The 27,020-nt window shown below is 39.9% G+C and overlaps 1 protein-coding gene across 2 annotated transcripts in view; it reads left to right on the top strand.

Annotated features, from left to right (window-relative positions):
* LOC139480579 (coiled-coil domain-containing protein 24-like) overlaps nucleotides 1-27,020 on the top strand; it is a 364,688-nt gene that overhangs the window by 229,733 nt on the left and 107,935 nt on the right. The window contains exons 4-5 of one of the 2 annotated variants that reach the window (XM_071263719.1): nucleotides 7,425-7,489; nucleotides 10,760-10,835. The exons of the other annotated variant lie outside the window; for it this stretch is intronic. Of the exons in view, the coding sequence (XP_071119820.1) occupies nucleotides 7,425-7,489; nucleotides 10,760-10,835 (141 nt within the window). The remainder of the gene's footprint in view (nucleotides 1-7,424; nucleotides 7,490-10,759; nucleotides 10,836-27,020) is intronic. 2 annotated transcript variants of the gene reach the window in all.

Genomic DNA, 27,020 nt, shown 5'->3' on the forward strand with positions numbered 1-27,020 from the left:
AGCCGCTGATATGTATCAAGAACTGGTCTGGTGCAGCCTTTCAGGTGCCCTTTTAGGTCAATAAATTCTTTGGACATTTGTTTTCTTTCCTCTCCTGAGAACAGTGCAGAGAAATGTTCCATCAGCTCAGACAGGTGGGTGCTACCATACACAGACAGGGGTCTCTTTCAGTGGGCCATTCTGTGAAGTTAAACACATAGAAGTGCTTGAGAGGCTTCTGTTTGAAGCATGAAAATCTCTTATCTAAGTAGGTGATGATGCCATCTACAAGCGATAGGTGGAATGTATCATCTTTAAAGATGACAGGGGGGCACACACCATTTAGCTTCACACCATCAAAAGAGGATTTCTTATGGTTGTACATTTTTGAAAAGTATTCCATACTCTCCCCTGCTCCAACAGGATCAATTTTACAGTTTAGGCGCTACATGACAAGACCTTCAATTGCTGAAGGGACTTCAATAATGAGAAGGTCTTCCTTCTGGAAGACAAGAGATACCTCTGTGAGCACTTTCAAAGTGATTGAGTATTGAGTGAAAGCTTATCTTCAGTGCTCTAACAGCTCGGATTTTGCTCGCAAGCCATCTCACCTGTTTCACATCAGACAGATTGGCAAGATCAGTATTAAATATGTCAGACACCGTCTTGAGTTCCCTTCTCATTTTTGGACTATAATGGTAGAACTTGAAAACTTGTTTCAAGACATCTTCAAAATTTGACAGACTAGGAAGATGTTTGACAGCATCCAATACGGCCAGGTAAAGCTTATGTGCTACACAATGCACTGGTACAACATGTTTTGCTTGTTTGCATATTTTTGCTGCTACACCACCTTTGCTGCCAAGCATGACTGAAGCACCATCAAAATTCACGGATACTAAAGGACCACTTGCTTCTGTAGTACTCAACAGATCATCAAAACAAATGTCAACTGATTCAACAGCTTTTCTAATTCCACCAAGCACACCATCAGCATGACATTGTTCGAGAGGTACTGTTCCTGCATGGAAGGATACTGGTTGGCCATGGCTTACATATCTCATGTAAAGGCAGTTTCTTGTTCCAAGATGGCACTGTCTGTGCTTCCATCACTTAAAATTGTCACAGATCTGGCTTTCTTCAGTTTGGGACTAAAATTCCTTCTGGAGAGAACATGCAATGGCTTTGATAAACTTGCGTGCACCTGCAATGTTCCTATACTTGTTCCCAATGTCAACACCAACACAGTCATGTAGGTCCAAATTAAACTCAAAATCACAGAGCAGTTTCCCCCGGTAAGCAACATGGAATGCAGTAATGAATCATTTTTCCAACTTCTGCATTGTCTGTTTGTCACTGTTTTGTAAGGCTTTCACAATAGGACTCACATTGTCAGTGCTACATGTGGGCCCAGACAAGGGCGTGGTCACATCGCAGCTGCCGCTGGTACTTGCTGTACTTTGACTTTGAGCGTCTCTCTCATATGACATACCCTCCAAATGTACATCTGATGTATCGTGACTTTTCAAATACTCAATTCTGAAATTTGAACATCCATTAATAAAAGTTTTTCTTACGATTGCGAGCGTGTATGTTTGGGTACTTGGAACAAATGGAGCACTTCATGACTTTGGCTGTGTCATCATACGCAACCCAAGGAAACTGGTCTTTCCACCCAGCGATGAATGTTCATTTTCGTTTACATTCGTCATACTTCTTATTCTTGGCCGATATACAACTTTCAGAATTTCCCTCTGCCTTCCTTTTAAGTTCGTCCCCACCACCCAAGAAACTTAAAATAGACCGCTGAGACATGATCAGCCATGTGCGGTACTGGCAATAAAAATTGTTATTGCAGATACCCCTCTGGGTGCTAATGAGGCAAAAGGAGGCTACTCTTTCCTTTACTAGCTTACTCATTTGAAACAAAAGACTGCAGGTTTACTTACAGTGATCCCTCGCTATTGCACTCTTCAATATAGCGCTAACTCGGTTATTGTGTGCGGTAACACATCGTTCCCAAAACTTACATACACTTTTAGTAAACTCAAGTCACTGACACGATGTCATTTCCCCATCGCAAAAACATTACCACCTGCACGCAACACCGGAAATACCAATCAACAAATTCCGCAATTAAATCCTATTATTACACTATCTGGTTATAAAAAAACAACATGTTTGTTGTGTACCTTGACATATCTTTGTAGCATATTTTATTATTTTTTTTCAAAATTTCATTCAATACAGTTTAGATCAACATTGGCGAAATCGTGCATAAAGGGGTCGATAGATCGTACAACTTGCCGTTATTTACAGGAACCACGGTCAGGTTATCGCTATTGACGCCTGGAAATGAACTTTAGTTGACAACGAAAAGAAACATATATTAAATAAATGCAATACTTTCACTCGTTAAAAGTCACATTTGTTGTAGTTCGACAAAATTATATTTCATCAAAGCTAGGCCTAATGAAGCTTCTAAAGTTGGAAAATGTTTCAACCTCGTGTTACAATTTCCAAGAAATGTCATCTGTCTGTAATTCCATTTCCATGAAGCATGTGCCATATATGGAAGTGTTACTACGATTTAAGAATGAAAGAAGCCTGGTTCTCGTTGTTGACCTGCCTGAAATGTTAATTAATCCCATTGGTTGACTGGCGTAGCTATATGCAAATTACATTGTCAGTCTGGGACACTAACAAAATATAAGCCAATCAAATACCGTAACATGATCACATGATAACATTCCCGTGAAACTTGACCCAGTTCATTTTGTGTACTCTACTTGTCCACGGGCATGCTCGAAAACGTATATTACACGCCCGACATCTAAACCTTACTTGGCACAGGCTTCGGGCAATGGTATTTTTCAACCCCTGAAGACCCTTGGTTAGTCCATCATTCTGAAAGCCGGGGGCGGCTTTTAATTTACCTACACCAGTTCTTTTTAACCATAAAGACCCCAACCGGGTCTGTTTTCAATATAGACCTACAAGTTTTCTTAAAGGCAAACAAAATGCCACTGATCATGCAAAAAGAACAAAAACGGTGCATAGCTTTTTATTTGTCCCAATTTTACAGCATGTTTAAACACTGATATTGAAAACAAGAGAGATTTGTTTTCCGCGTGTCTCTGCAGCTTCCTTATTCACGATTGCTGGATTTGAGACCACTTCAGCGGTATCGGTACTGGTCTGTTCGTTTTTTCCCGCCGTTCCTTGACCATCCTTGTTGGGAGCAATGAAACTGTCGCAGCACTGTTCGTACCGGTCTCTGCTTTCCCCGCCTTCGCCAATAGTTCTTCATTTGAACTCCCGTAAATAATATCAGAAACGGCAGCCTGCATTGCCGTGTTAGTCTTCTTGTACAGACGCACAGCTGAACTTCGGTGACTTGCAAAAATCATTAAAACTGCAGCATGAAATATTTTCGGCAACAGTTAAATTAATAACATCACATTTTTCAAGTTTAATTCTAAAAGAGAAGTATATTTCTCCAACTCAGAAAAACCCCAGAGTAAATTGCTATCTAGAGACAGGGTGATGGAAGTCTGTTTTAACTCCGTTTTCAACAGTCCTTCAATCACTTCACAACGGTCAGTTTCCGGCATCTGCAACACTGATGTTGGTATGTAATGCAGTGAATCCTGCAGGCAACAGTTTGAACTGGCAATCCAATGTTTGTACTGCAGGGATCGGAACCTAGCTACCTCAGTGCATTAGTTAGATATACTGTACACAGTACCAAACGTGTCATGACTATTTATAACAGATTAACGCTACATCTGTATACATTGCTTGCTTAACTTATAGATATAGGCTTGTTAGTTTTTTTTCGAAAACTTACCAGTTTGTTCACATATAATCTGTTCATCTACTCCTGCGTTATAAAGCCTCGTGGCAGTGGATACCCTCAGCGAGTGGTTCGTTCTCTTGCCGGAGAAGCCTGCTTCTTCACTCATCTTCTTCACGGTGGTTTTCAGCGTGTTGTGCCCAATGGGTGTGGTAGTAAACCAACAGTCTGTAGTGCGGAGCTTTGGACGGGGCCAGGTAGAATGCGTCCGTCTTCGGGTTCTTGGGACTGAAAGGGGAATGAAACAGATTTAGTCCACCCAAATGGGATTTAAAAGTTATCCTTCAACACTTGACATCAGCAGAATACGAGCCCTTGGAAGAGCAGATCACTCAAAACAGTCTTCCTTCTAGCTTTGGCAACTCCTGTGAGGGTCAGCGAGATACATGCCTTGGATGTTCACACGATTCGATTTGGCATGGCCATGGAAAGGTCCATTTGGATCTTCGATGGGACTTCATTGCAAAGAACCAACTCCCAGGTCAACCCGACATTTTGATGATTTTCATCCCCATCTCAAAGGTGGTTACCTCAATGGTTTCCCTACAGCGGTCTCCGTGCCTACAACTTTGCGTGACAGTCTCCACCTCAGTCATCAAATCCTCAAGAGACGAGAGCTATCACCTCACAGTAACTGCTCCCTCAACGCTATCATGGAAGGATACTTTTGGAGGTCTGATACAGTCTTCGTCTCCCACTACTTACGAGATGTCTCTGTAACTGATGTCCAAGGACTTCAACACTTCGGTTCGCTAGTCCTGGCTCAACAATTAACGGCAGCCCGTCAATGCAGATAAAGGCCTTTTCAGCGGTGTCCCAAACCCTTACCTGCTAACCTCTGCCTGGAGCATGTGATGTACCAGTATTGGTTTGAACATCCTCTTTAGGATATTGTCGATCATTACCTCATCTTGTCTTAGCAAATTATATTCTGCGGTTGGGGTTGATAGCTACAACAAAGCGTAAAATGAGATGCCAAGCAGCTTCGGCTTATGTCATAGAGCCTATGGTGGGTTTGTCTTGTAGAGCTAATTGACTGGAGACCCCTCCCGCATTGGCTACTAGTTGTGTTTGAATAGGTTGTCTACTTCAAAACCACGCAATCGTCATAGTATGATGTCCTATACGATAACACACAGCGCATGTTATACCTGATGGCATGACATTGTGTCCTAGTTGCATAAATGGGTATTCTCATTCAAGTGCAGTGATCCACCCATAAATTCATGAGTCATTGTCTTTGGACGAGGATGTGTAACAACCTTAGGATTGAGGCATGTTTAGCAGCAGCTTCCCCATGAATATTTCACATTTATAAGACGAATAAAGGCTGGGTTAATCTGCAACCCACTGTGTAACCGTGGGGTAAATGCATAGAGTAAAATAGGAAAAGTTTTAAAAATTGTAAATTTTACAGTAAATTGTATATTTATGATACTTAACCTATCTCACACAAACTATGCATGCCCATCCATCCCTACATCACAGTTACACAGCCTGTCAGCTAAAAGAAAGAGAATGATGAGGCAGAGGGTGTCAGGTGATCAGTGCATGTATGTCAAGCTGCACAAGATCCGTGTGCATGACCTGATTGACAGGGTGGTCACCATTGTGATGCAAGAGAGGTTAGGGCGAATGAAGCTCCGAAGCTAGAAACTTTGTTTTGGGACGTTTCCATACAAGGATCGGATGAAGAAGGATGAGATCCATAGAGTGAGATAGGATAAGTATCATAAATGTACAATTTACTGTAAAATTTACAAATTTACAATGTCACATGTGATTGCAGATGTCATTGTCTTTTAGATTGTACAATTGGCAGGGGATAAACATGACTTCGTCTTCTTGTCATTTTTTTATTTCAATGCACGCAAATTGACTCAAAATGACTGACAGTGCTGAACTTTTGATAAAAGTCAGAATTGTGAGTGTGATGTAGCAATTAGCTTCAAAATAATTTGTATATTTATGATACTTAACCTATCTCACACAAACTATGCATGCCCATCCATCCCTACATCACAGTTACACAGCCTGTCAGCTAAAAGAAAGAGAATGATGAGGCAGAGGGTGTCAGGTGATCAGTGCATGTATGTCAAGCTGCACAAGATCCGTGTGCATGACCTGATTGACAGGGTGGTCACCATTGTGATGCAAGAGAGGTTAGGGCGAATGAAGCTCCGAAGCTAGAAACTTTGTTTTGGGACGTTTCCACACAAGGATCGGATGAAGAAGGATGAGATCCATAGAGTGAGATAGGATAAGTATCATAAATGTACAATTTACTGTAAAATTTACAATTTAGCAATTAGCTTCAAAATAATTTTTTAGGGTATTCAGACAATCAGAAGCTGTTACTTCAGAAGCTAATCTGTGTGAGCCTTTGGTAATCTTCATTCAGGTACTATCCCGTGATATGCCAAGGAGAGGCACGGGCCACCGAGCCATGGATGCCCGTGCCTATAATAAAAACATAAGATGAAATTGGGTTAAATGGCCGAGGGTTTGCAGGTACTAGTGGGCTACTAAGCTGCTAGTTGTGTATACCAAAATGCTACCGTTGCCATGGCCACTAGCGTGGCCAACGGCGATTCGCAGCTAGTGCTGCTGGCCGGAGACTGCTACCGCTGTCCGGCCCCCACGGTAGCATATTTAAACGCTACCATTGCTTGGCAACTACCACGCTGCCAAAAGCAGCTACCGCTGCTGACCTAAGTCAGACTACCACTGCCCGGCCCCAGGTAGCCGGCCAAAGCAGATCCCACTGCCTGGCCCCATTAGAAAAACCATTGTGCGACTACCGCCGCGGACCCAACTGTCAGCTACCGCTTGACAAGACGACTTCCGCCGCCGGGCCCATATACGTGGCAATTGTTTGCCCCAACATATGTTATTTTACGATTCCCCGGCTGAAAAGTCGGGAAAGACAAGGTTCCCACTGAGAAGCAGGTAACCCCGGAAAGGTTCCCGCTGAAAAGCAGGTAGCCTTAAGCATGAGTATTAATTTGGAAGCAAGTTAATTTGTTACTAGCAGTGTAGCCCACAAGAACCCCGCACACCTCGACATAGTTTATTGTTGAGACAGGTATTCGCATATGTACATATATACAGCTATTTAGAAGGCATGTTTATTTACATTTATCAGAATCGTTTAGAAGGTATGTACATATATACAGGCGCCCTGAAAACCTATTTTACATATGTACAGGTTTATTGACATATATACAATCTGCTCTGCTGGTACCTGTAATAGAAAAACGCTGAAGAAAAGGAGTGATTAGCATTCCAGGTGAAGAGGACACATCCGGCTGAAAAGGAAAGAAAAGGAGTGGCAAGCTGGGTGGGTGGATGGGAAAGCGATTAGATACAGCGAAACACATGTGTACTTGAAGAGAGACGGTGCGCGAATGATGGACTATAACAAAGGCGGGATGATGCTACCGCGGGATTATTGCCCCGGGCACGGTGCAGGGTGGTGACCCGGGGGTGATTGAGTTACAAGGGGTGATTGGGTTACGGGTGTAATTAGCCAATGGTTTGGATACACGCTATAAAGTAATTATGTTCTATTTCTTTATTCTTTCAACAGAGATCATGAACACTTATTCTCCAGCCATAACAGCTGTGTCATTGAGTATGCCTTGGAAACTAGCCGTGAGTATTGTTATAATTCTTGTTTACTCAATTAGTCAGAGATTATGACATTTAATGCTGTAAATCATGAAATTAATGTGTCAACTAAACAATGACAGTGCCAGCACCAGTGTAAAATGTGTCATAAAACTAATAACAAGAAGTAATGTCAATCACTGGATTGTCTGGTCCAGACTCAATTATTTACAGACCGCCATCATATTGCTGGAATATTACTGAGTGTGGTGAACAAACTTGACATGTGATCTAACTTCAGTGAAATCAATAGCAGGAAGGATATATATATATTCATTTGACGAGCTTGCCAACAATAAAGATTCTTCAAATGACAATCAGAACAGCTTGTTTTGGTGCAGTGTTATGTGATGTATGTCATTGCCTGAACCTGATGTTACAATTAATGTCCAAGTAAACTTGTGTCACTTTATGAGACATTCAAGGAAAACACATTTTATACATTGATTTCATGATTCACAGTAAATAGAATTGCACTTTGGAATTTTGAAATATCAGAACAAGTTACCAGCTTGATGAGATAGGTACTAGTATCCATGATATTTGTACCAAAATGTAGCATTAAAAAGAACACATGAAGTCTGTCTTCTCTTTGTTGATACTACAGCTCTAAACATGTTCTAATCTGGCTTTCTGTATTCGCTGTATTAAGTGCCCTGGGCCCCATTCCACAAAGCGATGTAGCATTAGGACGATTGAAACTTCCATACTTCAAACATAGACTTCCGACAGTTGTAGTGCTGAGACCCCTTTTGGGAACGGGGCCTGGGACAAGTGGGAGAGTGGCTTATCAAGACCGTACACAAGAAAGATGCATAACTTAGTTTCACAGATCGAGCTGGAGAGAGCACTTAATTTTTCAAACATTGATGAAACTACAACTTTGGTGATAATACATTGCTAGACATTAATCATCTACAACCATTATTTAACCTTGAATAAAATTCTATGACTTGTACATTTACTACATGTTTACATCCTTTTAGAACTATCTTTCCTTCAAGTCGACATTAATGTTATTGTGATCAGTGTTGCAGTATATAATCATAAGTTGGTTCCCTGAGGATTTTACAGAACATAAAATTCACTGTAATAAATCAAATTTGTGTGCATAACAACTGCAGAGATGCACCATTAACCATTTTGTAAAAGATACTATGAAACGAGACTAAATAGGGTACCTCATGACATATTTGTTGGTATGGTCTTTCTGGTGTTATCATGTCTGTAGAAATGTTTTTGCTTTATGAAAATCAAAACTCTGACACCATGTATAATATGCTCCTCCCCGGTAAAGAATGCCCCATTATAAATAAGAAAATGAGGACTACTCTCTGTAAATTTTTGGGGCGTTTATAAAGATTACTTGCAGAATTGTCTAGAAGATGGCCAGGGGCACTTCCTGCAGCGAATATCCTGTCTGTATCTTAAATGTTATCCCTGTGCTACACATTAGGAAGCTCATCCTGTTTAAGGATATGTGGTAGTTAAAAGGCCGTATCTCACATACCCATTTTATGAAATTGCGAACACGATTTAAGAAAAGTTGAAAAATCATGTTTATTCGTGCTCGATCTTGTGGTTTCTGCAAATTTCTTAACCAAACACGACCATCATACGACCCTCATACGACTTTCATACGAATGAACACGACACTCATACGACCGTCATAAGATGTTCATGAATACAACACGATTTAACCTCATTTAACACGACCCAAATACGACTGTCATACGACAAAAACATGACTGTCATACGACGCCCATACGACTTAACATGAATCAACACGACCGCCATACGACTTAACACGAATCAACACGACCGCCATACGATTAAACCTGAATCATTATGATGTCCATACGACTACAACAATAAACACAATCTCCATACGACTGAGCAAAACCTTCATACGACATATTTTTGTTTATTTTGGTCAAGTGTGTCATGTAGTATATAAGCTGCATTGCAACAGCATTTCTGTGTCAGTCTTCACCATGTTCAACAACGAACAAGACCCGCACGAAGAAGCTTTGGAGGAGGAGGAAGTACTTCTGGTTGCTACGGCTTTGATGGTGAGGGGTAGGAGGCAGCGTAGGCGTCACAGAGTGAGGAACAGGAAGCGATTCTGTGTTCGACCATGGTTCTTGAGACCTCTGTATGGGCAGTATGAACACCTAATGCAAGAAGCTTTCACTTTCATGGGGTTTCCCACGTTCTCACTCAGTTACGTGATGGGCCCTTCCGGTTGTATGACACACGTATGGATTTCGTGTTCAGACGTATGGGAGTTGTTTGAAAGGCATATGAAAGTCGTGTTGAATCATGTTAAAACGTATGAAGGTCATATGAGTTTCTTCCCACGCTCCCCAACACGACTGAACGTGACTGAATGCCACTGAACACGATCTTCATACGACTGAACACAATCTTCATACGCTTGAACACGACTGTCATACTACCTTTCAGGTAACCCCGGAAAGGTTCCCGCTGAAAAGCAGGTAGCCTTAAGAAAGAGTATTAATTTGGAAGCAAGTTAATTTGTTACTAGCAGTGTAGCCCACAAGAACCCTGCACACCTCGACATAGTTTATTGTTGAGACAGGTATTCGCATATATACATATATACAGCTATTTAGAAGGCATGTTTATTTACATTTATCAGAATCATTTAGAAGGTATGTACATATATACAGGCGCCCTGAAAACCTATTTTACATATGTACAGGTTTATTGACATATATACAATCTGCTCTGCTGGTACCTGTAATAGAAAAACGCTGAAGAAAGTCGTGTTGAATCGTGTTAAAACATATGAAGGTCATATGAGTTTCTTCCCACACTCCCCAACACGACTGAATGCGACTGAACACGATCTTCATACGACTGAACAAGATCTTCATACGCTTGAACACGACTGTCATACGACATTCATACGATTGAACACGACTTTTCAGCTCAACTTAAATCGTGTTATAAATTTTTGCATTGCATTTTGCTGCGACGTCCATGCGACCACGAATGAACACGAATAAGTGCGCGACCTTCATACGTTCTAACACGATTAAAGGAAAAACGTTAAATCGCGTTCATTGGTGTTCATATTCGTGAATGTGAGATAGGGGCTTAAGTAATTTGGAACAACAACAGTAACATTTTGTGTAGGTATGTTTATACATACATATGTTGTTACTTTCTAAAAAATCTGTAGATAACACTGGATAGTTTTGATACATCACAGTTTTTGTTCAATAAAAGGTCACTGTTCAAATGCTCATCTGAGGTCACCAGTGACTGATGAAACCACATCCAGAGTTATCTCTCCACAGAACAGGTAACATTGAACTTACTTTTGAACCATGCACTACAATGCTACAGTATTCTTTGCTGGAGATACACATGATGTTCCAGGTTAGAATGGCTCCTCGAGAACCTTTGCTTTCAGTAAGAGTTGACTATGTTTGATGTAAGAGTGAGTGAGTGAGTTAAATTTTAAGTCACATCGGCAATATTTCAGCCATATCGTGACTATCAATAGTAAAACATAATACATATATTGAAACTTGTATAAAAACCTGTCAACGAAGGACAGTAAAATTACTAGATTCATCACAGAAAAAGATATAAAACTAGTATGGAATTATAAAAGAGAATAGCACTATACATAACGATACAAGATAAAAACAGGCTATAGGTAGCCAGCAGCTGAAGGTAGACCACCATGCTAGGGTCCATGGGGACTTACAGTACTTTTGCTACCTGCATGGACCCCAGCCGGATTTACATCATCCCCTCAGTTGTTGGCGATTATGACAAATTTAGCCATAGTTAAACGAACAGATATACTACTGTTAAAAACGTGGTAGAAATATATATACTTTGAAAGACGTGGTCTTACGTACCCTCTCAGGGGGACAATAATTTTACACTACTTCAACCCCCTTCGAAGATACAGCCACTAACAATCTCAGTTATCAAATTTATTTTACCAATTATAAAAACTATACTATATACAAAACATATCAATCAAAATTTAAGCAACAATTCAATTTCTTTTAAAAAGTCAATAATTAAATGAACACTGATATTAAAAAGATCCTTTAAGGATGAAACTTTGAAATATTTATCCATTGTGATGGAAAAATCAACACAATCAAGCAGGACATGCTTGACGGTGATTCTTTCATCACAAGGGACACAAAATGGAGGATCCTCACCTTTTAAAAGATATTGTGTGTATACCTGCTATGGCCAATACGACATCGTCGCATAATGACCTCTTCAAATCTGGACTGACAGCCCAAGTAGGTGTAACCAATATTTGGTTTAATTTCATGTAATTTATTGATACCGACTCGGGAGTCCCACTTCTTTTGCATCAGATCACAAATATAAGATCTGATTACAGGTTTAAAATCAGTGTATGGGATAAGAAGTGGTGTCACAGATTTGTTGAGTGCTGCTTTTGCAGCAGCATCAGCCATTGAGTTGCCTTTGATGCCCACATGACTGGGCAACCAACAAAAGACGATGTCGTATTGGCCAGTAGCAAGTTCATTAAATAATTCAATAATTTTGATTAAAAGTGGATGTTGACATGAGATGTTATGGATAGCCTGCAAGCAAGAAAGAGAATCGGAAAATAGGATAAACTTCTGATATTTTGACTGTTTACTGATATACTGTAAAGCTGTTAAAATGGCATTGGCCTCAGCTGTGAAAATAGAACTAGTATCGGGTAATCTGGAGGAGATAGTCCTGGATCCAATGACAGTGGCACTAGCAACAGCGCCACTATCCTTGGATCCATCAGTAAAATAGATTTGTAAGTATTATATGTGTTTCTTAATTCATTATATTTTTGTTGATAAATAAGTGGATTTGTTTCCGATTTCTTTAATTTAGTTAATGTCAGATCCACCTCTGGTTTTACCAACTGCCAAGGTGGAGAAGACAAAAGCTGCGTGGGGGCTATAGCTGCAAGATTAATTTTAGCGGCAGAAATATCAGATTGAAGTCGTATTCCAAGTGGGGGGAGAACCGATGATTTTTTATTATAGAGATTTTCATAAAGGGGGTGAAAAACACAGTCATATGCTGGATTTGAGGTATTAGAGCGTAATTTAGTGACATATTGTAAGGATAATTTAATTCGGCGTTGTTTGAGGGAAGGTTCATCAGCCTCAACGTACAAACTGTCAATAGGAGAAGTTCGGAAAGATCCAAGACATAGTCTCAGACCTTGATGGTGAATAGAGTCCAAAAGTTTAAGATTACTTTTGCAGGCTCCACCATAGATGATGGAGCCATAATCAAGTTTAGAGCGAATAAGTGCTCTGTACAGTTGAAGGAGGGTTTTCTGATCCCCTCCCCACTTGGAATTTGAAACAACTTTTAGGAGATCAAGGGCCTTCAGGCATTTATTTTTCAAATATTTTATGTGAGGTAAAAACGTTAAATGGTGGTCAAAAATAAGACCCAAGAACTTAGCCTCTTTTACAACTTTAATCGGAGTGCTATCTAAAATTAAATCAGGGTCTTTATGGGGTTTGTATTTCCTACAAAAGTGTATACAATTTGTTTTGGATTTTGAAAATTTAAAACCATTTTCTAAACACCATTTATGTATCTTATTTAGACATAATTGTAATTGTCTTTCGATAGTATGCATGTTTTTACCACGACATGATATGTTAAAATCATCAACGAATAAAGATCCATCAATGGAGTCACTTAAAACCTTAGACAGGCTATTTATTTTAATACTGAACAATGTGACAGACAAAATACTGCCTTGTGGGACACCCTAAAACTGATTATAATGATCAGACAGGGTAGTACCCACGCGGACTTGAAATTGCCTGTCAGTTAAAAACTTGGATATAAATTGAGGCAAATGGCCTCGCAATCCAAAATCATGTAAATCTTTTAAAATACCGTACTTCCATGTAGTGTCATATGCTTTTTCTAGATCGAAAAAGATAGACACTGCATGTTGCTTGTTTATCATTGCATTCTTAACGAATGATTCCAGACGAACTAAATGGTCAATGGTACTGCGATTTTTACGGAAACCACATTGAATGTTTGTTCTTAAGTCATTTGATTCCAAGTACCATGTTAATCTATTATTGACCATGCGTTCCATGGTTTTGCAAACGCAGCTTGTTAATGAAATGGGTCTATAATTGGAAGGATCAGTATGATCACGTCCAGGTTTAGGTATGGGAACAATTATAGCATCACGCCATGAAGAAGGAAAATCTCCTGACGTCCAGATTTGATCAAAAATCATCAAGAGGGTTTCTAAACAGGATTGCGGTAAATGTTTTAAGAGTTGATAATGTATATTATCAGACCCGGAAGCAGTGTCATGAGCTTGCCCAAGGGCAGTATTGAGTTCATGAATGGAAAAGATTTCATTGTAATCCTCCCCATTATCGGAATTAAAATTAATAGGTTTCTTTTCTTGTTGCTTTTGATATTTTTGGAATTGAGGGGCATAGTTCGAGGAGAAAGAATGTTGAGCCAGAGTTTCACCAAGTTTGTTAGCAATATCAGAAGTATCAGTTAATAATTCATTCCCATTTTTAAGGTGGTGGACACTAGATTTAGAACCCTTACCTTTTATTTTCTTAATCATGTTCCATACCTTAGATATCGGCGTACGTGAATTTATCTTGGAGACATAATTTTGCCAAGATTGACGCTTGTTTTGTTTAAAAGTACGCCGTGCTTTAGCGTTTAATATTTTAAATTTATTTAAATTGTGGACCATAGGATGGCGACGGAAATAGTGTTCAGCTTTTTTCCTTGCCTTCCTAGCTAGCTTGCAATCATTACTGAACCATGGTTTATGTATGTGAGGATTTGAGGAGGACTTCGGAATACATTCATCAGCTATTTTATTAAGTTCATCGGAAAAAAGTTTAATAGGATCGGTAACATCAAGAAAACCATCAGGTTTGAGTTGATTAGTGCAAAGGACTTCATATAAAGCCCAGTTTGCCATAGTAAAATTCCATCTTGATGATGGAGGAACATCAGATGGTGTCACAGATTTTAAGATGGTAGGAAAATGGTCACTTCCACAGAGGTCATCGTGGACTGACCATTCAAATTCATCAAGTAAATTATAATCTACAACTGACAGGTCAAGACAAGAGTAAGTGGCAGTTGCAGGATGTAGATATGTGTGAGTACCATCATTAAAAATGCACAAATCATTATTTTAAAGAAAATCCTCAAGTGCTTTTCCTTTATTATTAGTGTCATTACTACCCCAAAGTGGGTTATGGCCATTCAAATCTCCCATGATAACACAGGGCCTAGGGAGTTGGTCATACAGTGCCTGAAGATCAGACTGTCGAAGAGAGTACGATGGTGGTACATACAAAGAACAAAAAGTAAAAACAATATTCAGTGTTACACGTACCGCAACAGCCTGAAGAGGGGTATTTAGAGGAACAGGACTGTGAATGACGCCCTGCCTCACCAGAACAGAAGAGCCTCCAGTTGCTTTATCCCCTGCAGGGGAAAAGCAATGGTAGGAGTCGTACATTCGTAAATCAAATTTATCTGTTGCTTTTAGGAAGTTTCCTGTAAACATAATGCTGATGGTTTTAAATCTTGAATGAGTAGCTGAAGGTCATTAAAATTATTCCGAAGTCCTCGACAATTCCATTGTATTAGGTTAGCCGAGCAACTCATGGTGGTTCGACTGGAGATCGTGAACGGGAGGAAGACCCTCTCCGTTGAATTGGCGGAGATGGGGTGACTTCCATATCTAGAGGTTCAAAGGGGTTATGAACCTCCAGAGGGACTGTCAATGGTAAAGGCACCTCAATGTTTTTCAGGGCCTTAGAATCTTTTTTCCTTTGTCGTTTTCTTTCTTCTTTGGACATGGATACATTTTTCAAAGCAGGGATAGGTTCAGGTGCAGGAGCAGATTCAGGCCGAGGCTCTGTAGAAAGTACAGTTTGTGAAGCTGTTGAAGATGAAACGTTTGTCTTGGCAGTAGTAACTGGAAACAAAATGGTCTGCTCGTCTGAGACCCAGTTAATAGCTGTTTGGCATGCAGCATCAACTTTGAGAGGAGACGAGGAGACCGCAGCAGAGTAGGTCAACATGCTAGAGGAAGTGGGAGCAAACAGGCGAGTTACGGCAAGATTTCGCACCATGTCCAAACTGTTGACATTTGAAACAACGGAGTGGATTTGGTATATATACATCCACTCCGATGTTAAAATACCCTGCTTTAATAGATAAGTGTTTGTTTTTATGAAATTCTCACCATCTTTCCTGGAGAATCTTTTCACAGAGGTCACGCCTTGATTCTTCAGCTCTGTTGCGATCTCCTCCTCAGACATATCAGAAAGACATTTCGCACGGTCCCGTACAATGCCACGACATGAATTCAGAGTTGTGCACCGAGACAACAATCTCAGTATTTGCGAAATGATGTGCCTGGAGCAGATTTAGAGATTGCTGTCTCCGTGCACATTCCACAAGCAAGGAACCGGACCGGAGACGAGTAACATTTGAAACATTTCCACATATGCCTTCAATTGATTTGGAAATTACAAAGGGGTTGAGTTTCAGGGGTTGACCATCAACTCCTTCTACAACAAGAAACCGTGGCCAAGAATCGATATTTGGTACAGTATCTTCATCAGAAGATATTGCAATATCTGTGTCTACATGCCTCCTTTTAGGTTTAGATCTAGAACCAGAGTGAAGGGGGGTAGCCATGATGAAAGAAAGATGTTCCACACCCCTGCTCCCCACCCGCCATGGAGTGTCAACAAGGACAGTGATGTAGTGGAAACCGACTACAAACACTAGGGCTACAGGGGTGCTATACTCCAGCAAAAAGGACACAGGTAGCTATTTTAGTCAAACAGGGTTAAAAATCAGACTGGTTCCGCCCAAGACAGTTATCTGATGACAAATAGAACCCGGAGCTCATTGATGCCAGATTGGCCCATGAGCCACCGCCTTCTGGCATAAGACTCTAGGCAATTTTATTCCATCCAAAATAGTTAATTCACACAAATTATGCATGGCCAAGGCCAAAATATACATCAAAATACAACACATGTGTGCATATACAATATTACGCACAGGGCCTGGCATGACCAGCCGATTGATAAGACCGGGCTCATCTTACCACCCGTCTAGGCGAAGTAAGGGTCGAAGTAGTGTGTTGGGCAAAGGAACACAGTTCCAGGAACCAGTGCCCTCAACTACCAGACTCCCGTCCTCCGCCGACACAGGGACGCAACCCACAGCAAACAGGTTGCCCATTTTAGTCGCCTCATACGACCAGCAATGGGAGGCTGTGGAAATATTCTGCCCCGGTTCCACACGGGGGAAGAGCTATTAGCGCTACCCAGCACTCACCACGAGGAGGTTGCTCTTCACGAGTGCCGTTTGATGTAAGAAGCAACTAACGGGGTCGGGTGGTCAGGTTGATACATGTCATCGTTTCCCACTTGCATGAATTGATGGATTGGATTGTCTGGTCCAGACTAGATTATTTACAGACCGCTAACATACAGCTAGAATATTGCTGAGTGCAGCATTAAACATCAAACAAAAAAACTTAACTTTGCTGGAGTCTTATTACTAGGCATGGAACAATATACTGGTGCATCAATAACAGTGTAATTTTCTATTTGCTCACCAACTTCTAGAAACCTGCTCTAAAATATTTATATGCAAGACGTTTTCATGCGATTTGCTGTGAATATGTATCTTACAATATGTATTATGTATCGCGACACATAGCGTATCGTGACCTTGCTGTATTGTTTCACCCCAACTTATCACAGGACCCCCACATAACAACTACAATATACAGGATTCCCAAATGGAAAAGCAATTGTTAACCCAGAAATCGGTACGTACAGAGCTAAACTATGAAACCAGTAAAAAAACACACAAGATTAATGAATATTCAATAATTTATGTTAAAATACACAGGATTTGGTTTATAGTCATAACACAGCTTCAGGGTGCAATGGCAGTAAGTCACAAAATACAGTAAGACATCTTCTGTGAGATTGTGTAGATTAGTCAACGAACACCAGGAATGCATTGAATCCAGCCCAGTAGACATTGTAGGTCGTTGAAGCTAAAGCACTGTTCCAGAGTTCGTCCAGATGACCTTTTAGGGGTACAGCAGCTACAACAAAGGGGGGCATTGCATAGGGGTCTTGTCGGCAAAAGGGGCCAGATCCCTGATGCTCTCCATCTGCAACCGAGACAAGGCGTCAGCTATTGTGTTATCTACACCAGGTACAAACTTACAATTGATATCTATGAAGGTGAGTCTACGCAAAAATTGCATAATAGTGGCACATTTGGATCTTCCCCTATTAATAATTTCAACAGTTGCAGTATTGTCACAATAAAATCTGATAGATTTAAAATAATGGGCACTGATAAGATTGTCCATAAACATTGTGACTCCATTCCAATTTTGCGGAAAGAATCTCCATATGTTAAAATCCTGTGAACACTGTATTGTTAAGAGAGACCAGATGGTGCAGTTCTTTGACTGAATGTGCCTTTTGCAACAGGTAACTCATGAAGAAATTGCCCAGGCGAGTAATGAGTTACGTCCTTTGATGTGTCAACACCATGTATTGTCGAGCTGAACTATTTTCATAATATATGCCAAGGTAAGACACAAATACTACACTTCCAACGCTAGGAGTTAACTTGGTATATATTCAACACTCCCAACATCAACATGGTATCGATTGATGTGTTTGGAGCCAGAATCAGCACGTTTATTCACCCAAGGGGAATTCAACAAGTGACGCTGCACAGAGACAGTGAGTACTCGCCATTCGTGTCTGGGGCTGATGTCCATTTCAGACTGCTCATTTGCACTATTGTACTTGCTGTACACCTCTCTGCATCCTTCGCCTAACTCAATCATTGAACTTTGATCGGTTTTTGCCAGAAGAAAAAAAGCTCTTTCTGTGTATCCTGTGACGTCACTGCGATGGACGATGACCCAGTTTTGACAAATTACCACGCTTGGCTTGCACGTGAAAGGTGTCGTCTCGTGGTCGACACGCTGCCCGTTGGGGTTATCACACAGATCATGTTGTGTTGAAACGACGTTGAAACAAACCCGGGACCAATCTCTCTTGAAGAAGTAAGAGATTCTATCCTATCGGAGCTGCGCGACGTCAAATCGGATTTAAGTTCGCAATCAGTTTTAAATGTGGTCAACTTGAGGTTACAGTAACTCTAATCAAATCTGATATTCTCGACTTAAAACATTATCATGACATTATGTATACTGAGATTGATACTGTTACTGATAAAATTGAAACTGTCGTAGAACGTCTATCTAAGATTGATGACGATATGGATAAATTGGAATCGTTTAGCAGACATGATAATGGCACTCTCCATGGTGTACCCGAAGCAGAAGGTGAGAAATTGATGGCTTGTAAGGAAACGTTGATGTCAATTTTTAATGAACACATAACCTTTTAAACGTGGCAACCATCTGACATTATCCGTGCCTTTGAATATCGCCTTTGAATAAGACGTCGAAACGCAGAAAAACCACGCCCTTTAATTGCCAAGCTTCTGATATCAGATGACAAGGTTCGAGCTCTGAAAGCTAGACCCATGCTTAAGTCAAACGGGCTTGGAATGTCAAGCGACATGACAACACGCCAACATCAACAACTGAATACTTTTAAAGACACCGGCCATTTTGGTTACTTTAAGAACAGTAAGCTTGTGACAAAACCTCGAGAAAGTTCCGTTAGTACCTCCCGTACTCAACAGGAATTCGAAACACCCCAACGCAGGCGAGGCACGGTTACTCAAGCTACAATTGAAACATCATCGAATAGGCAACTTCCATAGGATGATGGCCAAGGCCGGGATAATATACCATATGGACGTAATAGATTCGACACCAGTGACACGATCAATTTTATGAGCGCTACTGTGAGTGAAGATGACAAACTTACTTTCCTGTGTTGGAACGTAAATGGACTTAGCCCAAAAGTGGATGACAGTGACTTCATCTCTTACTTAAGCAAATTCCAAATAGTGTGTCTTGTAGAAACATTTGTATATGATATGTCAGACATTAATTGGTTAGATGATTATGATGTCTTTTACAGCCCAGCAATTAAATTATCTGAGTATGGTCAACTGTCAGGTGGCATATGCATATGTATCAAACATTCAATTAGTAAGTTCTGCAGGCTAATAACATCAGATATCGATACTTTTGTATGCATTAAAGTAGCAAAACAATTGGACTTGTTCGCTGGTCTTGTTTGCTAATTATTCCAATACACAAGAAAGGAGAGTTTAACAACCGAGACAATTATAGGGGAATATCCTAAATGAGTATTCTTGGAAAGATCATATATTCACATTATATGCAATAATCCAAAAATGTCTATCACGTCGTAAACACAAAGTGTATGTAGCCTTTGTCGACTTTAAAAAAGCTTTTGACTCCGTTGATCGTTAAAAACCATGGCATTGTTTAATAACTACTTGCCTTCATGGGAAAATGTACTCTATATTAAAAGCTGTGTATTCAAATATCAAATCATGTGTATGATGTGGTGACGATGTAACCAATTTCTTTGATTGTCCTATTAGCTTACGACAAGGCTGTATCTTGTATTTTAGTATCAGATTCTGTTGTTGGATTACAAAAACAACTTAACATTTTAGAATGTTACTCCAAAGAGTGGAAACTATCAGTTAACCATGATAAAACAAATACTGTCATTTTCAGAAGAGGGGGGCAGGTGTCACAGAATGAAAGATGGTTTTTCGATGGTAAATGTGTTAATGTTCTGAGCCATTATACATATCTTGGTGTAATGTTTACCCATACAATGAACTTCAAGAAAAGTGTATTGGCCTGAACATCACGTGCAAAGAAGGCCTTAATCAATGTAATGTCTGTCTCGCAGAAAGTAGGAGATTTTACAGTGAATATATTTTTTAAATTATTTGATGCCCAAATTCAACCAATCCTGTTATATGGATCAGAAGTATGGGGATTTTAGCGTTATGGTTGTCTTGAAAAGCTACATCTTTTAGCCTGTAAACAATTCTTATCCGTTGGTCCAGCAACACCCAATTGTAATGTCTATGGCGAGTGTGGCAGATCCCCCTTATATATCAATTCCCAAATTAGATGCTTGAAATACTGGTTTAATATTCTTGGAATGCATGAACGCCGAATCCCCAAACTTGCTTATTATATGCTTGTACATTTAGACGACGTGGGCAAACTAACATGGGCATCACATGTTAGAAACATTTTTTTTCTAATGGCTGCGGCTTTGTATGGTTAAACCAAACAGTTGGTGATGTTAAACTTTTTGAAACAATTTTGTGAACAATCTATAAATATGTTTTATCAGGAATGGCATTCTGCCCTAGAAAACAGTTCAAGGTATGACTTGTACAGAACGTTTAAGAATCTTATTCAACCAGAAAAATACTTATCAACATTAATATCAAGAACCCTTCAACGTCCATTTATTCAATTTAGGCTTGAGTAGTATAGGTAATGGGGGTTCTGGCTCACTTCAACTGGAGCCAGATTTATATACCTATACTGCTATTACAGGGGGAATTTTTTATGTGTAAATGATGATGCGATTCAACGATCGTCATGAGACTAATTAAAAGAATACCGTATTTTCTTGAGCATAGTGCGCACTTTTTTTCCAAAAAACACAGCTGTGTAGAAGGGGGTGCGCATTATACACAAATTATGAGTTTGGATGTTTTTTTCCCCCAAGGAAAGACATTACCGTGAGCACGAAACACCGGAAATACCATGTCAACAAATCCATACTGAAGTACGCAAAATAATTATGTAATTACACTGTCTGTCTATAAAAAGTGTTTTTTGTATTTCTGGACTTATGTTTGTAACTTACTTTATTAATTTTATTCAAAATTCCTTATAATATTGTTTTTATTAATTTCGGCGAAATCGTGTGTGAAGCGATCGGAAGATCGCACAACTCACCGTTATTAACAGCAACCACGGTCAGAATACCGCTATTGACGCCTTGAAACGAACTTTAGTTGACAGAGAATGGATACATATATCATAAATGACATACTTTGACTCATTAAAAGTCATATTTGTTTTTGTTTGACGATTCTATGTCAACATGAAATTCTCGCGCTCACGTGATCCCGTGCGCGTGAGCCTTGACGGTGACTGGTCAGACATGTTCCATGTAAAAAATAATACCCGGGAATAGCGATCAGCTGCTTCGCTTAGGGTTATTATTATTTTAAATATGTTTAGTAAAGGCTGCATTTAATTAAGAAAATAATGGAATATATTATTCCTGATAAATAAAATAATTTCAGATACAATTGTTGCCGATCCTTGCATTAAAAATCCTATAAAGTTATATCATTGGGTGTGTCTTGACCGAATCACCGGTCGATTCCAAGAAAACGTGTGTACAGCTGATTGCTGTTTCCGGCTTAGTTTACGAGAAAATACACAAGGTAATCTAAATCCCTAGATATAAAACAATGCCTAGCAGAACAATCAATACTATTTAAATGGTAAATAAACATGTCTGGTGATTTTTTATCTCAAATTTCGAATTTGTACTGACGGAAGTTTCTCAGCACCCGTTCGTTTGCCGGACTTCGCTGAAAGGGTACGGTGTAAATTTTTTCTGCGCATAATATTCAAATTTCTTTTTTTTCCAAAATATTGAACCCGCTAGAGGGGGGTGCGCATTATACATGGGTGCGCACTATACTCAAGAAAATACGGTAATCAATATTTATTAATAATGAATAAAATTTACCATAGCCCATGGGGATATTGGAAAGGTATAGGAGCAATAAAAAAATTAGCTAAAGATGTGGCCAAGGATTGGTTAAAGAGACAAGCGATGTGGCAAATATATTTACCGGCACCGCGTTATATACCGAGGAAGAAGTTTGATATTTTTACAACGAATGAAGTTCATCAGGCTGACCTCTTGTTTCTTCCCCACGATAAGGTAAGACACAAAACGTATAGATACGCTTTAACCGTAGTGGATGTGGCTAGTTGATACAAAGAGGCTGAGCCATTAACCTCGAAAGATTCAACAGAAGTAGCTATTGCACTGATCCGCATATATGAATGCAGACCACTAAAATGGCCTAAGCTATTTCAAGTAGATCCTGGCCGCGAGTTTATGGGATCAATAACTAAACTGTTAACAAAGCACGATGTCGAAATCAGGCATGGTGAAAAAGAGGCCCACCGTAGTCAAGCTATTGTTGAAAGATTTTACTGGACATAAGCCGAATTTTTGTTTGGCTATCAGTATGGGATCGAAATGAAATCGGAACGATTGAGATCAACCGAATGGGTGACACGTTTATCAGCTGTTGTATCAGAGCTGAATAATGAAGTAAAGAGATTAATCGGGAAGAAATCATCCGATGCGATTAAAATTAAATCCTAGACTTCCGAATTTTCATCACCGAGGAGAGGCAAAGAACGAAAACTTCCGGATAGATTAAGCGTAAGATATTTATGCCAGCCCGGTGAACTCGAAGGAGGCCTATGTCGCGCAACCGATCCGATTTGGTCCCTTAAGACATATGAAATTAGTCGATTGGTTACGAAAGAAGGAGAGCCTATTCTTTATTATCTTAAAGATGGACCGGGCAGGGCATTTGTACGAGAAGAGTTGCTCATAGTTCCCAATGATACAGTATTACTGCCATAACCATAAGCGTAGGTAGTAACACCATCCTTATCAATCCATCTCTTTGTATCTAAGGGGGATAATGATGTCTTGTTCATTCTTGATCCATATATCCTATGATTGTAACTTCTTAAAGAGTTCATTTTCGTGTTTGAATGTTCTACCGTTGAATAATGCTTCTTTATATTGTTCGTGTTTGATATGCTTTTTTGCCACATACTTCTTAACACCCTTAGCTTTTCTTATCTCTCCATTATCGGACTTCTTTATAGAATACATCTTAGGTCTAAATTCGACATACTCCGCAATTGGGGTCCCAGCACGTTCATCCTTCATCTTACCTAACACCTTTTTATTTACTACGCTGTGCAGTGGATTATCTTTTGGGTAATCGCTCATGTCGTACATATCTATATTTGTTGCCATATCTTTATACACATCCTCGGTTTGTATTTCCATCAACAAAGAATCTGTGTCGTATATATAACACTTCACATCTATCGCCGTATTGCTTCTTAAGTTGTTGTAATAAAAGTCATACATTAAGTGTTTTGACAAGTCGAGAATACTCATACCGACGTACACCGGTCTGTTGAATTTTATATTACTCTTCTGCATATGCAATGCGGTTAAGTCGTTATCGAATATCTTGCTTTTGTTAAAAGCCGGACTGGCTATAAGTTTACTAAGTCATTCTTCCTCATTAGATCTGACCAATTTAACATCAACACGCTTCCTTAGATTCTCCATAGTTTTACCAAATACTGAGTTATTCATGAGCTTATATAGATTCTTTTCAAAATCGCTGGTAGCTATCTTTCTTAAATCTGTGTTCAGTCTTATATAGGGCTCCATCTAAGGACTTTGATCAAACTTTAGAACTCTGTGTATTTTCTTTAGGTTCATACCTATCGACAGATATAACTGGAGATTTCTGTAGTGAACTATATATTTTGTCTTATCCATCAAATTTGGTACGAGTTTTTCTACGTTAGCTAAACCTTGTATTACCCATCGAGGAGTGTTGATATTCTGACATCCAATCTTTATTAACCATTAATCTTTCGGGAGCTAGTGGATAACTGTTATGGTCTTTATGTAACGAATTTGGATATACCAAGTCAACTTCTAGTATGTACCCTTTATTCGCATCATTCACATTGATATCATGGATATCATTCACCTCGATATCATCGACCCACTCAAAACCACCCGTGGGTAAAGGTTGACTCATAGCCCATCCGTACAAATTGTTGACGTCGAGATATAATATATGCGTGTCGGGTTTACTCGGATCATATCCTTCAACTAATTTATTATTAGCCTTAGAATACCTTTTCGCTACCATCGATATACCACCTCTTAATCCTTTCTCAATAAACAAGTGCATATTGTAATCGGTGAGTAGTTTTAGTTCTACACCGGTCTTCTTCAACAATGCATCCCACGATAGTCCAGGACTGGAATAGTACCATGCCGGGTCGAAGTCATATTGTTTTAAACATGTCTATCTACATATCTCAAATATATCGGCGAGTAACAGTACATTGTTTTTTAAGTACAGATCGTGATAATCACCTAAATTCTTACAACCTAATTTATCACACACCGTCAGAGCGTGTTCATAATCGGCATCGGTTATTTTAGATTCTGTTAAGTTACTATAGAATGATTCAACGGATGGTAATTTAGTTTTGTCGAATGTAGACCAATCATCCATATATTCGTAAGGATATACACCTTTTCTCAACAACAAATGACGGCACCTATCGGTATATTGATTTGTTATTGCAAAGTCATCAGGATTGTTCGCATTAGCTAAATTGTCTTGGGAAGATAACAGAAACTGTATGGAGTCTATGAATCTAAGTCCATTACTTTGCTTTATTCTGGCTTTCCCATCCTTGTCTGTATAATGTATAGGTTTAGTCAACGAGAACGATATGTATTTTTCCATATTATTAGGAATCCACGTTACGCCACCATCGGTCTTTGAGATAGCTTGCAAAAATGATATGTGAATCGTATCCTCTAAGGTTATGAAACACAACGGGGATGGGTATTGCTTGACAATTCATTTTTATACCCCCGACAAAATGTCGGGGGTATATAGTTATACCAAGATTCCGTCCGTCCGTCCGAAAACTTTGTCCGCGCGATTACTCTTAAACTATTCAGTGGATTCATCTCAAACTTAGTACATATAATCTGTGTTATATGGAGGGGTGCAGTCAAAAGAAAAAAAGTGTTTTTATTAATTCTCCATTGCTGCATCCGAATACTGAAGCAGTTGGTACTCTATGACCATCAGCAGGATGTCATCTTTTGATGACTTCTCGGGATAGTACAGTTTGACCTGATGGTTTCACCATGTCCTGTCTCCTTTCTTCAGGTTACACAGATTTTATCCACCACGGCTACTATATTCCATGGGTCGACTTTCGAAAGGCACGATTAAAGGATCGACTTTCTACAGATTGATCGCCAAGGGTTCACTACGCAGAAGGGAGATCGCCATCGCTCCGATGAGTTTTATTCCCACTCTACTGTACGATGTCAGTCTATAGATCAATCCTGCACCAACAACCGCGATCATCTGACTCCAAACGCCATTCCTATCAACACTCATCTCAAAGCTATAGATCCAGTCCGACAACGCCTCAGTCGTTTGGTACATCTACAAGATGGGATCCACCAAGTCAGCCTCCATGCTGGCCCTGCCCTTACTCGACACATTGCAGGGGTCAGCAACAACAAAGCACACTCCCTGTCCTGTCCAGATTGACCATCCTCGACAACTCCCCAGATTTGTCTCTGCAATTGCAAATCAACAGGCATGGGAGCACGGCACTCTTGCCATATTATGGAAGAATCTTGACACTTACGCCTTTCCACCAACAGCGCTTCTACCATGGGAGATTCAGAAGGTCGTCGCCACGACCCATCTACGAGGGGTGTCCATTAAAGATTTCCCCTAAACCACTTAGGGTTATCATATTTGGTTGAAATTTCACATGTGTAATGATACATGTATCTATGGGTTATGTTTGAATTTGCAGCACCAAACTATTAATCTTACCACTTTTACAGGTGTTATGATCGAGTAGGGTGTGACAATGGAGCCAGTAGAATACCAAGCAGTGATTAGGTTTTTATATTTGAAAGGTCGCACACCAAAAGAAACTTTCGATGAAATGAAAGCAACTTATGGGGAAGATGCCCCATCATATGACGTTGTTAAACACTGGCATCGCCAGTTCAAGTGTGGTCTGACATCTGTGGAAACAGCTGCCATTCCTGGTCGCCCCCATTCAGCCATTGATGAGGACACAATCCATCAAGTGGAGACCGCCATTTTGGCAGACCGACGTATAACTGTTCGCCAGTTAGCACAAGATGTCAAGATCAGTATAGGGTGTGTGGAAAAAAATCATCCAGGATAATTTGAACATGCATAAGGTGTCTTCAGGGTGGATTCCCAGGTTGCTCACACCTTTCCAAAAGCAGGAACGAGTCAATTGCTCAAAGGATCGTTTGGACATGTGCCAAAAAAACCAGGCAAACTTTTTTGACAGACTTATCACACTGGATGAAACATGGGTCCATCACTATGATCCTGAGACTAAAGTTCAGTCGATGCAATGGGAGCATGTGGAGCCACCACCCCAAAAGAAGGCACGTGTCCAACCTTCTGCAGGCAAGGTCATGCTCATGGTGTTTTGGGACCAGCACGGAGTAGTGATGATGGATTTCTTGGCAAAGGGTAC

The sequence above is a fragment of the Haliotis cracherodii genome, unplaced genomic scaffold (genome assembly GCF_022045235.1).
Source record: "Haliotis cracherodii isolate W230 unplaced genomic scaffold, xgHalCrac1.p SCAF_4, whole genome shotgun sequence".
Classification (NCBI taxonomy): domain Eukaryota; kingdom Metazoa; phylum Mollusca; class Gastropoda; order Lepetellida; family Haliotidae; genus Haliotis; species Haliotis cracherodii.